We start from the raw sequence: 13,796 nt of genomic DNA on the forward strand, positions 1-13,796 counted from the left end.
ACCATCTGCTCTGCTATATGAGCTATCTTTATTCTCTCTATTTTCCTATTTCAACAACCTCTCTGAACTCCATGTAGCATAGAGAATTTACAAAGCCACCAACTAACAATTGTCTGGTCATTTCTCTATATCCGTGTCTCTTTCTCTTTTCATCAATAACTGAGATTCTAAACCAGAATCCCTTAAAAGAAAGAGCAAAACCCTCTTGTGAGTTCTTTTAAAATTTTGCTTGCCAATAACCAGTCTGATATTTTCTTTTAACATCTGCCAAATGTTTGACATCTGAGCAATTATGTCAGGTGTCTGAAAAAGCAAGGTCGATTCAAAACAAGCTCAAGTACGTAATTACTATGCAGGAATAACTAATGCTCATTGAGCAAATGCGGTGGTATTTATTTTAAAAGCCATTACGTAAGGTAATGAATAGGCATGCACTCTGGGGGGACGACTGTGCAAGCTTACAGTGTTTACACTCCACGTTAAAAGCTGCTGCTTAGATTTGGGATCTTTACAGACCCACTCTTCATCAAAGGAAAGTGAGGGTGACAAAAACCCAGGGATTAGAGATGGGACTAAATGAATGAGATCAATCTGTAACTTGCCCTCCCAAACTTTTTGCTAGTCCAACTAGACTGCAATGTTGACAAAAGAGTGGAACTCTGCCAAAATGGTCTGAAAACAATTTGTGCATGCTATTCATCAAGAGACTGCTGCAACTTCTGAAAAATGATAATTTTAGCTTGAAGAATAAAAGGTGTGTGTATGTCCGTGTGTATGTATGCATGTGTTTGTGTGTCAGTATCCCTGTTGTTATTGTTTAGTCTGCTTTCCACCTGCTGTGTTCTACATTCATAGTATGAACAGTACCCAGTGGGGTTGAGATCTACCTTGTACCCATGCTGAACAAAATGTCAGTGGATACTAGCACTAACACCACTGACACAGAGTTAGCCTTCTCCTCAGTGTATAACTCAAAGGGCAGAAGTCAGGTTGTCTGTCACAGGGAACACACAATGGGTAGCTAGGTTTAGCTTAGCATGTTCGACACGTCCGATGCTTTGACAACTAATTTGCCCCAACATTTCCGGTAAAAGGTCAGACAACCTTCTCTCCCAAGATCATGAATAGTGGATAGGAGCCTTACCAAGTCTTAGAGCTCCACTGAATAAACGAAGCCAGCATGAAGCATTTTATTGACATGCTATGTACCCAAGAGGAGCGGTAAGTAATTTTAGTGTTCAGATAGGACATCTAGACAGAACCTTTCTTCTAAACAGAGGTAGGATTTCACCTTATTTTGTCCTACTTCACATTCAAGTTCTCTGGTCTGGATAATGAATACATTAAGCCAAAATGCTTGCCTTGTTTGTCCTGAGAGCCTGAGAAGAGGACAGAAGGAGGATGACTTGGCGATCGGCACAAACAGATTGTCGGTTCCTCTGGCACTCCCTTTCAGGAGTTTTTGACTCTTTGCAGAGAAAAGCACATGGCTGTCAAAACCAACAACAGCTTCAACATTTCTCAGTTGAACTGGAGGAAAGTTGTGGCTCCTGTGACTAATTATCCTAGTACAATTTTGAATTGTTATGACGCTGTATACAAAGAACAAACATCAACAGCGAGACAAATGAATAGCTTATTGGTGGCTACATATTTTTTCTACATGTTTTTTAGTTTTTAACTGATAAGCCTGAGAGAGTGTCAACTCCCTTTGTAGCCTACTGTATCTAACCAAAGCAACCAATTCCCAGAAAGACCTCTGTCCATATGGACTTGGTCAAAACTTGTTTAATTTAAGTGATTGTGGGGGAACCGGTTTATTATCTGCTTGCTGGACAACATTGATCATCCTGTCTAGGTTGAATCAAAGTCTATGGGACAGCTTAATCTGTCCCTTATACAGTACATCCCAGTATAGTTTGTGTGTGTGTGTGTGTAGACCCGTGGATGTGTGTGTTTCTCCCTGTAGTCTGTAGTTGGAAAAACGCCTCATGCCTATAGAGATAGGCATGAGGCGTTTTTCCAACACATCAGCAAAAAGTGAACAAAGGAAGAGGATTCTGGGAGATTGGACCAGTTATCTGTCATCCGTTGTCTCGCTCTGGGTCAAGAAAAAAAACACAGCTGGATTACTGTTTTCCAGCCGTGAACAGGACGGAAGAAAAGAGATTGGTAGCTTAGAGCATACAGTATGTATCATGTATCACTTTAGGCTACAAAACCAATTTTGAAGGAAAAAATAAAATCCAACATGCACCAACCCACTCTGCAGTACTCTATCAATGCCTTTTTGTCAAATGTCAAAAATACATTATTTCAAGCACCCAAATGTCAAAATGTCAAGCACGATATGGACTTAAATTCAAAGTGGTGTAATACAGTAGTCAGGGTCAAAGCCATGACCAAAATTATCACACATCCCTGTATCCCTAATGACATACACACTAGACTACAGTACTAAGTAGAAAGAGCAGAGAAAAACACCAGGGCGGATAGCATCATTGGCTTAGCTGGTCACATTGAAACCCTACCTGATTTTAACACTCATTAACACTAAAGCGCATTGAAATATCTAGGCCATGTGTGTGAGTCTAGAGAAACAGGCTTTGGGTTTTTGGGGATATGTTGGAGCTGCCTGTGTTTTTCTCTCCCTCTCTAAATTAACACACGCTGAGGGTGGGCTATGAGGGGAGGGGGCAAACTGAGCCTAGCCAAGTGCAAACACTGAGGCACAGTCGAGGTTAGCTGGCGTTAAGCTGTTTCTCAACAAACCCAACCTCAAAACACTTTGAGGGGGAAGATAAATAAATAACTTGCGCCAAGGGGGGATAATGCTATGTGGCAGCTGCTGGGCAAATTTATCGTGTTTCCTATAAACACTCCTCATTGCGGCAGACCAAATGGAGACGGAGGGGAGCTCTGTCAGAGGACTTGTAAAGCTCCTTTCTATGAAGCCTAGCCTACATCCACCATCCCCTAACCCATTGCCCCTTCATAGTGAGAGGCTTGCTGGTTATTCATATTCTACATGTCTGGGATACAAGTGGCTGTTTGAATGAGTGTGCTTGTGGATGTAGATGCGTGTGCAATTGGATGACATGCAATGTGTGGCACTTTAGATGAAAGGTTCTGAATCAGATGTCCTTTCAGTGTGTATTTGTGTGAGACAGTGTGCAGTTTGTCAGAGAGAAAGAGAAATGGAGAGTGTGTGTGTTTGCGTGCATTTGTGTATGTTTGCAAAAAGAAGGGTACGTCTCTACAGGTAGTCCATAGGCCATTTCTCAACCACTGCTATGACTGCATGGGTGTACGCACACACACACACACATTCACAGCTTGCCAAACCCTACTACTGTACACACTGGTAGTCATTTTTCTCAAAGCACTAAAAACCAGTTGCCATGAGGTATTGAAACTGAATTGTTTAAGATCACATGATATTCTTCGACGTTCCTTTTGGGATTTGGACCATGAAGAACAATGTAGAGAAGGGAAGACAATGATTAAAGAGGAAGCGTAATGCATTACAATCAACAACCATTACCTCAGGAATACCTTCAGAATGCCCTTCTCTAAAATGGAGGAAGAACCTGAAACTGAGAGAAAACCGAAATGCACTCAAGTGTTACCTTTTTACTATTATGAAAGGAAGGGGATGAAAAAGAATACCTTTTTTCCCCTGTTTCCTTCTCAGGTTGGCTCTCCATTCATCTCAGTGGCCTATTGATCCCAATTTTACCACACCATTTCCCTTTACACTGCCTGTGTTTCACTTCGGTCATCTATACATAATTGTAGCGCCGGCTAAATGAATGTGATTCCAGATTTGTGTGGGCAGAGCTATGGACACCTAGTTCAGTGCTCTTGCCTGAAAACAATAGGGCCAACAATGACGAGAATGGACAATGCATATTCTTAAAATAGATGTGTACTGGCAGCAAAACTGTGCATCTTTGGAGCACACTGTGGAGAGTAGCTGTGCTGAACTTAACCTTCACACAATAGATTGGATGGCTCCATCTCACTCCCTTTGTTAAGGTGTTGAGAGGGAGCAACAGACTTGACACAAAGTGAACAGGCATGCGTGCGCATGCACACATAAACACACTTTTTTACTCACATACCCAAGCACCCACCACTTTCACTCACTGACGGGCTCACACAAACTTTTTCTTTCCCCTTCTTTCTCTATCTTTCTCTCTCTTTCTTGAATACACACGTAAACAAACCCACATGCACACACAAACACTCACACACTTATTCCAACTCAACAACTTTAAGAGGGGGAGACAAGACAGTGCCCGTTTTCTCAACCCTGTTGCTTAGCAGCCCTGGTATGAGTGAGGGCTCTTTTTATTTTTGTAAGACTGGCCTTTAGAGGGAAGGAGATGGGCTTTCTCTAGGTTCAGCCCAAGTGTAATCTCCCCATGTGTCACCTTGGCATCCAGGCTTCTGGGATTTGTGGTCAGTGGCATTTCACAGCATAATTGAATTCAGGAGTGGGGGTCCGGGTACACAAAGAACACTGTCCAACCCAACACTGGAAATAAAAGGGGGCTAGAGTAGAGGAGAAGGGAAAATGAAATGAAGTTGTGCTCCTTGACTGAGGCGTGGCTGTCTTGAACCACCCAGAAAATCTGGTTATGAACTTGACGAGTTGTGTCAGGCAGACAATAGCGAAGTGTCGGAGGCTCGTCAAAATGCTGTCTGTAATAAACATGCACACGCCAAACACTCAGTGAGACAGGCTGGAGGCTGCCTCCTGCCTTAGCAGACAAAAGACGACCAATTGGGACTAGTCCTGTTGTGAAGGCTGATTCAGACTCTTTTAAGAGCTGACTGTTTGATGAATGTATTTCACAGAGTTTTACAGACTGAATAAACTGTAAAAGGTATAAAGTAATGAATGCAGTAAAGTAAATGCGCAGAAGTGGCCTTTTTTTGTGCTCAGTTAGTTAGTGCTCAGGTCCTTTGTTAAATAAATGTCATTGACAACTAACATTTAACAATATAAAAAGGAATATGAAACTGCAGGGCAAGCCTCAGTTTTCAAATTCACACAGAATGCTGTGCTGCTGTAGCTACATTAAAGTAAAGGAGCAGCGGGTCACAGTTAGGCCATAGTGCAGCATTTTATGGCACGTTCGTAGTCTAAAGTTTAGAGTATAAAGTCTACAGTACAGTCATCATGTCGCATTCCAGGTATCCTCGATGACAAATACTGTACGTAGTTTTTGCACCATTAGGTGACTCCTCAGCAGCCTCCCCATCCAGATTGCCTCCTTCAGGCCGATAAAGGAGCAATTCAGGCACCTCTGCTAAGCCTCTTAGCAACAGCCTACTCGTTTATCAGCTCTGCCAGAGAGGGGTAAGGGAAGAGAGAGAAAAGGTGAGAAAAAGGGAATTGGCAGAGTAGAAGGTGACGAAAGGATGGGAATACAGAGATGTTCAGGGCTGGATAGATAAATGAGATGAGGATAGTGCCATTCAAGAGCCATGGTGTGGTGGGGGAATGACAGAGAGAGAGAGCAAGAGAGAGAGAGAGAGAGAGAGAGAGAGACGGAGTTATACCAAGATACCATCATGTTGTTATTAAAATGTTTGTATTTTTTCGGACTGTCTATAGATATCAACCCCAATGTTCTGTAGCTGTGAACGTAAGAGTTCACAGAGAGAAATAAGAGTTAGATATAATGCAAATATGAAACAATTTTCATCAGGCTAATCTGTAATACGTTGTACTTGACTGATACAATAACTTCAAAATATTTGGGTAATGATAACTCCTCTACTAAACCAAAAGTCTACAGCTGAATGGACTCTCCTTGGCTTTATTGCCACATAGTGCTCCTTCAAATAAATAATGCACCACCTGAGGTCACATATTATCCACTCCTAGTGTGTTGCCAGATAGCGCCCCTTCACATTGCGCACAGTGTCGCCCAAGGCCACGAAAGTTGACACGAGCGCATCTGGCGTTGGCTCACAAGTAGCCGCCTACTCTCTGCCTTTTGCACTATCACAAAGCTCTGAGTGCGTGTGTGTGTGTATTTGTGTGTATGTGCATGTGGGTACATGCCTCCGTGTGTGAGGAAATTAAAGGCCTTTGAGAGCGAGCAGGACTGGAATGCCTCTGCCATGACCGAAGCACCTCTAATCTCAAGACAACATCTGGAGTAGGCCAGGCAGGGGAGAGGACATCTATGCCTCCACACACAGGGCCAAAATTTCAGACTTACAACAGGATGTCATTCAGTTACATTGTCTGTTCTCTTTCTTTCTGAAGATGGAAGGAAGGAAGTTGGCTGAATGCCATTTCATCCACTTTAATTTTGAAAATGTGTAAACAAAACTGATTCTGCATCATATAAATCTGACACACTTGATTAAAAGTCCAGTCATACTGTTTTAAAACAGGAACTGAGCCATTTGCTAAATGGAAATCATGCAAAGGTACTAACAGTGGGGTGATATAGATTAGATATATGTACTGTTAGTTTTCAAGGAGCTGATGATTTTATCCGTAGTGACATACAGTGAAGAATTTGAACCTGTTACCTCTGATAACCAATGAGCTATGCTCAACCCTGTGTGGACTAGGATATACAGACCGTATTCTCATTCTTTATTGTAATTGAATCGTACATTTTTATGTAAACTCAATGCATTCCTACAAGTTCTGTGATGCAAGGTGACTATAAGAATATCATTCAAAAAACTAATTAACAAAGAGAATAACCTATTCAGAAATAAATATAGATCCATTTTAACGAATAAACAATCCAAAATGTAGCCTCTATAGTCACTTGGAATTCATTCTTCCCCTAGGTTTACAAAGTTCCCAGACTATTCTGACAACAACATTCAGAAATAGGTTAATACCCTTGCTGACATCAGTGACTTATTTTTCTATTTTTTTCTATTTCTGTTCGTCTCTCCCCTCCTGTATACATATCTAGAAAACATTCAAATGTGTAGTCCATTTTTGCCTTACCCTTAGCAATACGAACAAATCCATAATCTGGTTTGGATAATCCAAAGTAATCCCCAATAACTACAGTACCCACTCCATCTATAATCCTATATCTTCACTGAACATCTAACTCCCATTCTGCAAGGGGGGGAAATAGAGTGATTTTCTTTCTCCCAAACCTCAGATCAACTCTGAAGCTGTTTGTCCCAGAAAGAAAAGATCATTAGCCTTGATCAGATTGATAAAGATCTGTGTGTGTGAGAGAGAGAGAGAGAGAAGAGAAGAGAAGAGAAGAGAAGAGAAAAGAGTGCATTGTCAGTACAGAATCCCTCCTCCACTTAAACCTCTCTCAGGTTAGCTGCCCAATGACACATAAACACACACTCTTTCTATTCATTTATCTCTGTGGCCAGTATGTGTCTGAATTTGTCTCACTTACTATATAGTATCTCTCTGTATGTGTCTGTGAAACAAACACAAAACTGTTATATAAAATCTGCAATGTGCGTGTTGTTCCTCACACAAATACATTTCAATTGTCTACAGTATCCATTCTTACGGAAAGTGCTTAGTTGGCAAGCATTATACATATGCTGTACATCATGGTTCCCCTTAGTCCTTAAAAACAGACATTCCTTCTACAGGAAAAATGCTTTATTGGGAAACATTATGCAGATGGCAGCATGGGGTTGGTTTGGCTGTGAAAACGGGTCACTGTGCTCTAAAGATCATCAATCCCACTGTCTGTCTGGCAGAGGTGACCAGCCACCTTCCTACCTTCGGTCACTCTCACTCCCTCGAGCTTTCAAGGTCCCTGCGTATCATTAATCTCAACCAACCTTTGAACGCACGGTCACTGGCACTAATTAGACCAAATTCGGTAGTGGAGACCTAAAAATAGGATTAAAACTAGAACACAAGGTGTGTGTGGTGCTGGTCATGTTTTCCCTGGGTTGGGGATTTAGACAACAACCCATTCAATATCCTATTTAAGTGCGTGTGTCTGGTTTTATAGCATCCGTGGGAATGCGTAGCCACAGCTTAATTAAAATAAGATGACTTGGGAGATGCGCAAAACACAGCTTTAGGTAAAGTGATATTCTGTCTAACGTTTTATTTCGCACCTCATTGTGAATATGAGAATTTGACATTCTAGAATTAGAAAACGTCAGAGCTTGGGCAATCACTTTATGCAAAACGCAGAGGTACCACAGCCCTGAAGATTAGAGTCACCTCTCTAGCTTTAGCGACAGCTGGGACAAACTGAACATATACACACACTTGCATACTGCATACAGCACACTTATTGTATCACATTGTGCATGTACGTATTACACAAATACAGGCGCACCCACAAAAAAAATTCAAGGACAGTGTTAACCTCAAAAATCACAATAACAAGTAACTCCATTTCAATTTATATCCATGACTAAAGCACAAATGTTGGACAGAACCTTGAATGTCCTTGCATTCTTCAACACATCAAGTCTGTTTGCCTTAACCCTGCCTGAGTGTCTCTTTAGTTACTAAATGAAATGATATTGCTAGTTGATGAATGTGCACAAATCGCTGGACCCATGACTACTTGATTTTGAGTAAGCCTCAGTTCTCCTGCAGCAGCAACGTAGAGAGATCCGTTATGCACCCCTCGGGAACCTATGGGCACGACATGGAACTCCCTCTGGGGCTAGGGTATGAAACAGATCGCCACACATCATCTCAGAATGGGTCATTGCTCTGCTCCTCTGCGTCAAGCTTACACACACCCAAACACACTCTCTGCCTCTCTCTCTTGGCTGCCCCCTGACCCCACATCAGAGAGAAAAGAGGTCCCACCAAAGAGAACAGATTCGTTGGGTCGGATCACAGGGGATTCTGGGTACGTAACTGTCCCTAGCTGCCTGCTCACTGCCATCCTGACATTTTCCCATCAAGGGCTTCAGCTCTTTCGACATGTGACCCGGCAGACAGGGTGGTAACACAAGCAAATATGTACGCACTCTACACACTCTACACACACACACACAACAGAAAGAGAGTTCAGGGGTCTTTGATACACAAGACTCAAACAGAGCATGTGAATGTCAGCATTAAACAGAGTTTAATTTATACAAAACTGCACAAACTCTATATAGCAGAGAGGGGTCAAAATTCAAATTGAGTTCACAGCGACTGTGAGATTATACTAGAATATGCACTTCTCTGATTCCAATATGCCACTATAACTACGGGCTTAGATACAGTAGCAAATGCATAACTGCCTAATTCAAGAGTTCATGTTTATGTAAAAGTAAAAAAAGAAAAGAAAAAGAGGGTATGTTTCCAAAGCAATTTCCATGGTGAGTAGGGCCTGTGAGAGGCAATTCATCAAGCAGTGTTGATGTTGTTGTTATTAGTTGCTTTGGAGCATCAATGTGTCCGTGTTTGGACATTTTCCCTGCAGAACCAGTTTTCTCTAGCTCACATTTACTTCTCATGCTACATGTTGCCAGAGCATTGGTTGATTTAGGTAATCTTATCAATAGGAGACTCAACTAAAAGGTTGCTATCTGCAAAAGCTCCAAAGATGCTCCTCTACCGTCTAACTTATCCAGTTGATATTCCAATCCCTTCCCTGCTGCCATGTTCTGAAGGCTAAATGACAGGCCTGGCCTGCAGATAGACAAGATGCTAATGCTAACATAGTTATAAGGTCTGCAAGGCCGGGAGCTAGCCTAGTGCCAAGCCCCAGGGCTAATGACACCTCTTGGGTTCTAACTGGCCGTATACACACATCCTTGCTGACAGTTACACAACCATATATTTCCCTTCATACAGTTATTCTGAGAAATATCTCTAAAAGTGTGTATATATTGACCTGAGATTGACTTGTTGTTTTGCATAAGCACTAGTGATCATACCAACAGTATGTCCCACAAGAGCACACCCATCACAATATCTCAAAGAGTAGAATCAATAAAAGTAAAATAAACAGAGGTTAAAATAAGGTATAAAACGATATTAAGAAACCAGCAGCTGTTAGTAACAGCGGAATTTAGGCCCCTGGGAGTCACTATAACCGCAGTCCAAACTGACAATGCCCCTCCGTTCAAGGAAGGCACACAGCACATCCAACTTTAGCATCCAACATTAGCATCCAAGGCAGCCACCAACCTGGGAGGAGCAGTTAAAGAAATAGAATGCAACAAAGCGGTCGCCTTACCTTCCACAGCATACTCCTCTGTTTGTAAGAGCGGGTGAGGAAAAGAGAAGGAAAGAAATGAGAAAACGAAATAGATTAGACACAACAACATATTTCTGTCGCATTGAACAACAGCCTTGATACAAAACATTTGGGAATTATTCTGTAGTGACTATTAACGATTAAACCAGAAGTGACATTTGTTTTCTCTAAAGTTCACTGTTAAAATGTATATGAGCATACATTTAGGTTTAGGGGTGGATAGTAGAGACAGGTCTCTACCAATGTCATTGAAATGTCCCCACTAATGATTAGGTGCGGAGCAGGTAGCGTTGGCACATAAAGTGATCGAAAATGATGATCTCTACCAATGTTAAAAGCAAACCCATGCCCTGGCATTTAAGGATGATTCAAAGGGTCACTTCACACTTTCAGTGTATTTTGCAATTGAATAGCACATGGAAAAACTAAGGGAAAATGTAAATGAGGTATGTCCAATGCCCTCAACATTTTAATAGGAAATATCAAGCACAATACAATATTGTAACCATTCAGTTCAAAGAACAGTTTGTAGATACCCTCCAATTAGACTCCTCAAAATGAAAAGAGACTTGTACAGCAAAACATAGGCCTTCAACACTGGTTTTCTAACTCCATGATCTTATGTGAGACAAGAAGAGTTGAACAAAGCAAGCTCCAAGGAAAGTACTTTGTAAAAAAATAAAAAAGGACCCCTTGGGCAACCACAGAGATGCTTTAATGCTAGAGTTCAAAACGGAGAGAATGAAGCCGCTTTGCAGAGAACATGGATGGATGGATTGCGGAGATGTGAAGTGCCTCCAGCTTAACACTGGACCCTGTGGAGAGTTTAGCATCTTGATCCTTTATTACAGCTTGGCAGCTGGGTCTGGGTCTTTCCTTTAGTTTTTACTATATCATAATCAACAGCTTAAAATGTAGGTCTTTTACAGAACAAAGTTCTTCTGTGCAGTTTTTGGCCTTGGTTGAATGGCTGGCAGGTACTGGTAAAAGAATGAGTTGTGCCTGAAAAAAAGCTAGTTGAAGATTTTAAAATAACATGTGTCAGTGTCATGGCTTTTAGGTGCAAACTGCTAAATCCTGGCTAAAGGGTGCCATTCCATATATTTCAAGTGTATGTGCAGGGCTTTTGACCTCCCCTTTTACTATTAAGATTTGATGACCGCAGTGTGGCTTCGCAACAAGCTGGTCTGTTGAACTAGGTCTCCTGTCGATGATGTCACGCAAACAAAGCACCACATTCCCTCAAAAGGATCTTTCTTGGTTTACAAAGCACCGATGACACCAGCTTGGATCTATCTGCGATGAGTGTGTCCTATAATTCATGGCTATGTGCTAGGCTATAAACCATGGATTTTTTTTAAATTCAGCCTTTTTGTTGTGACATGCAGTAATTGGTGGCATGATTCATATCTATTGAATGTCCTCAAGGTCTCTCATACAAAGAAACTTGGCAATGTGAATGTTTTCATACACAGACGACAAATAATCCCGAGAAGAATTGCAATGTTGGCTTAAAAAGGAAGTTTGTGGCTATGATTTTTCTGTTGTCTGACACCATTAGTCCTCTTGAACCTCAATTCCCTCACTCTATTGATTTCAAGATTACAACATCCACAATTCTTCTGCAACCACCAGATGGCCATTCCACACAGTCAAGAGTGTAAACAAAGCTAGAAGCGGACAGTCGGTCAAATGCTATTGCACGATTCCACATCAGATATCAAGCGCGCCTGAGGCTAACGGACCTTGTTTGTCAAATGTAATGGCTGTTGTGATCGTCGGCCATGACTCCCTCTTTTTTGTTGTTCCTCCCACTCTCATCGTGGCTCTTACAACACTCCTAACCATGGATCTCATGCCTTGTCTAGGCTATCTTTTAGAAACACATTCTGAGCTTGTCCAGTTCTATGCTTAAAAGCCGAACAGGCATGAAAGAACAGTTCCCTTTTACTCCAAGACCCCTATTCATATTTGAGTAATTAAGGGGTTTGTGTGAAACCGTTCCTCTGAGGCTGTTACTATGGACTTTCTCCATTGTCTCCCGTTTTTGGTTTTAGAAAGGATGGACTTAAAACTTGTGACTTGTCTTCTAAGGGGTTTTATGAAGGACAGCTAACATCTCAGTACTGGAAGTTGAGACAAGAACAAAAATGCTTAATATAAGCTTTAATTTAATAATGAAATAGTTACGCAATAGATGAGCAGAGGGGAAAAGGAGTTTGTCGTTTATTTGAGATCTACCCTTTAAAGCTTTGACACTCCATTTTTAAGTGTCAAACGATACCTGTTATAAACTGAGAAACTAAAGAAATACAACTGCAAACTGTATTTATGATGGTGTTCCCACTATACACCGCTGAGTGTTTTCCATCCCTTGAGAAAGATTATAATGCTTCCTCAAGAGGCCACCTCACTCAATATAATTAATATAATTAATTGGGAAGACTGTGCCATTTTCTGGCAGTTACAGAGACACAAAATGACTTAGTAATCCTCCTGTGTATCACAATACACTAGGGGATACATTTTTGTACAGCTGAGTTGTAGTGAGGAAAATACTATTTATGTCTGTGGACACTTCTGGTATCCTGGTACCATCTCTTTTATCCCATTCCCATGTTCAGTGCTACTTTTTACTAAAATATCATCCACTCTTTGATATTACTAGGTACAGACTATATAGCTTCAGGCATTAAGCACCACTGGGCTTCTAGTCTTACTATAAATGTACTCTGGGCTGTCAGATAAATGAAGGCCATTTTGAAACTGAGAGCTCATCAGCTTCCCTTTGCAGGTACATAGACTACATTTGATGGCAGCTGAGAATGTAATGTTTAGATATCGTTCTCAACTATCCACATCTAGAGAAGAAAAAGGACCAATTTCTCGTTTTACAATACTAGACATCTGAGTTGATTTGAAAAAGACATTATAGCCTTAACAATCGGCCACAACTCCATTTGATATGATGAACTTCTAAATTAATGGACTCACCACAAATGAGATACATGAAAAACATAAGAGGCTTACTTCATCAGAAAAAGGAGCCGTCAGAAGTTAGCTGAATTCTAATGAAGGCAGTAAAAAATACAATATTCAAAATAAAAAATAATATATATATAACTTTATTTGCAGACTCAAGGTCCAGATAGAAAATTACTGTATATATACACATATATAGAGAGAGGGAGAGAGAGAGAGACTGAGAGAGAGAGAGAGAGAGAGAGAGAGAGAGAGAGAGAGAGAGAGAGAGAGAGAGAGAGAGAGAGAGAGAGAAGGGAGGGGGAGAGGAGACAGAGACCACAGGGAAACTGAGAGAGAGAAACTGAGAGAACTTTGACACTGTCCATCTGTTTTGCACCCAACATAAACCATTAATAAAGAACTCATATGTCAAAGTGCAAACTACTACCGTTTTCAGTGACTATCAAGAGTGTACATTCTTTAATTTTTAATTTGTAACTTTACTGGGTAAAAATATGAATTTGGCCAGAGATTCTACTCTGTTGTGAGTTCTAGGTTAAAGGCGGTTATAGCCTAAAAGCTCTAAAAGCTTGGCAGTGGAAGTAATAATAATAATAATAAATTCTATCTGTATTG

General features: G+C 41.1%; 1 protein-coding gene across 1 annotated transcript in view; it reads right to left on the reverse strand.

Moving 5' to 3' along the window:
• nrxn2b (neurexin 2b) overlaps positions 1 to 13,796 on the reverse strand; it is a 437,850-nt gene that overhangs the window by 393,838 nt on the left and 30,216 nt on the right. Inside the window, exon 3 of the mRNA XM_067261168.1 lies at positions 10,176 to 10,193. Within this exon, the coding sequence (XP_067117269.1) occupies positions 10,176 to 10,193 (18 nt within the window). The remainder of the gene's footprint in view (positions 1 to 10,175; positions 10,194 to 13,796) is intronic.

This window comes from Osmerus mordax, chromosome 23, assembly GCF_038355195.1.
Source record: "Osmerus mordax isolate fOsmMor3 chromosome 23, fOsmMor3.pri, whole genome shotgun sequence".
Taxonomy (NCBI): domain Eukaryota; kingdom Metazoa; phylum Chordata; class Actinopteri; order Osmeriformes; family Osmeridae; genus Osmerus; species Osmerus mordax.